Raw genomic sequence first — 1,963 nt, forward strand, 5'->3', positions numbered from 1 at the left:
ACCTCCAAATAGCCTTGCCCTAAAAAATCTTATTATTTTGGATAAATTCACTGAATATTTCTGTAACTTTCTTTGTTGACTAGATAACTTTCCAATGTGAATATTCTAACCCTAAATAAAGGTTGCACTGACATCAGGATTCCTCCACATTGGTAGAGAAATTTCTCATAAAATTTTCTGAAAAATAAGAATTCCAACAATATATTTCCAGTCATTACAGGTTTCTCTTTTGTGTGACTTTCCTGATTTCTGGAAGTTGTGAGCTTTGATGAAAGGGGTTTTTTTTCCACATGTCTAACACATACAAGGTTTTTTATCATTGAGTTCTGAGACTTAATAAGTTTAAACTGATTTCTGAGAATAGCTATTCTCTTGTTCTAACCTGACTATTGATAAATATTTTTCATAGAAGCTTTTCATTTATTCATTTTATGCATATTCATTTTCTCCAGAGTGAATTATCTGATGCTTAAGGAGGTTTGCTCTTTGACTAAAGGCTTTACCACATTCATTACAAATAAAAGGTTTTTCTCCAGTATGAATTCTTTGATGTTGAATAAGATTTGAACTCCTACTGAAATCCTTCCCACATTCATTACATTTATAAGGATTCTCTCCAGTATGACTTCTCTGATGTAACATAAGTTCTGAGTTCACACTGAACGCTTTACCACATTCTTCACATCCAAAGGGTTTTTCTCCAGTATGAGTTCTCTGATGTCGAATAAGTCGAGAACTCCAACTAAAGCCTTTTCCACATATGTTACATTCATAGGGTTTCTCTCCACTATGAGTTCTCTGATGTTGAATGAGGTTTGCTCTCTGACTGAAGCCTTTCCCACATTCATTACATTCATGAGGTTTCTCTCCAGTATGAGTTATCTGATGCTGAATAAGATTGCCTCTCTGGCTGAAGGCTTTCCCACATTCGTTACATTTGTGAGGTTTCTCTCCAGTGTGAGTTCGTTGATGTCGTATAAGTTGTGAGTTCAAACTGAAGGCTTTACTACATTCATCACATTCATAAGGTTTCTCACCAGTGTGAATGCTCTGATGTTGAATAAGGTTTGCTCTCTGACTGAAGTCTTTCCAACATTCACTACATTTATATGGTTTTTCTCCAGTATGAGTTCTTTGATGTCGAATTAGTTGTGAGCTCTGACTAAAGGCTTTGCCACATTCCTCACAACTATAAGGTTTTTCTCCAGTATGGATCCTATGATGCTGAATTAGTTGTGAGCTTTTTCTAAAGCCTTTTCCACATTCATCACACCTATAGGGTTTCTCTCTAGTGTGAATTCTGTGGTGCTGAATAAGGTCAGCAATGTAGTTGAATTTCTGGGCACAGATATTACATTTATGGGGATGGTCTCCTACATTATTACTCTGATGTATATCAAGGTCTGATTCCATACTAGGGTCTCTCCAAAAATCTTTATATTCCTGGTTCCTTTCTTCCATGGGATTTTGCTTATGGGTCACAGTCACTGGCTTGAAATGTTTTTCCAGGGAAACAGGTTCTCTAAAAATCAATCCTGCAGAATTTCCCTGATGGCTCACTAAATTTTCCTCTGATTCACAAGCTTCTTGAAAATCCAATTTCTGAGGTATGACCCTTAGGAGTATTTCTGATATCCCTTCATGTAATATTATATCTTCTGATGACATATCCTCTTCTTTATAGGATGTAGTGTTCTCAGGCCTTATCTCAGAATCTGAAAAATAAATTTAAAAAGTTATCTATTTGCTGTGCTGAGAGGAAATGATAAAAACAAAAATATAATCAGAGAAATTAATTTCTAAAAGGAATAAAAACTTTGAAGGTAATCAAAACAGTCTTAGATAGAGGACAGAAGGAAGTAGAGATGAGGTAAAAGGGGGAGTGAAGCAGTGGGAGAATTGACCAAAGCTAAGCATAAAAATTGAAGATGATCTCAAAGGTCAAAAGATAAGTAATTGAACC

The 1,963-nt window shown here is 35.5% G+C and overlaps 1 protein-coding gene across 1 annotated transcript; it reads right to left on the minus strand.

Moving 5' to 3' along the window:
• Nucleotides 1–429: 429 nt before the first annotated feature.
• Nucleotides 430–1,413, minus strand: ZNF34 (zinc finger protein 34). The gene has a single exon (XM_044684631.1). It carries the CDS (start codon nt 1,411–1,413, stop codon nt 430–432), a length of 984 nt encoding a protein of 327 aa, XP_044540566.1.
• Between the last annotated feature and the right edge of the window lie 550 nt (nt 1,414–1,963).

Source organism: Gracilinanus agilis, chromosome 1 (assembly GCF_016433145.1).
Source record: "Gracilinanus agilis isolate LMUSP501 chromosome 1, AgileGrace, whole genome shotgun sequence".
Classification (NCBI taxonomy): domain Eukaryota; kingdom Metazoa; phylum Chordata; class Mammalia; order Didelphimorphia; family Didelphidae; genus Gracilinanus; species Gracilinanus agilis.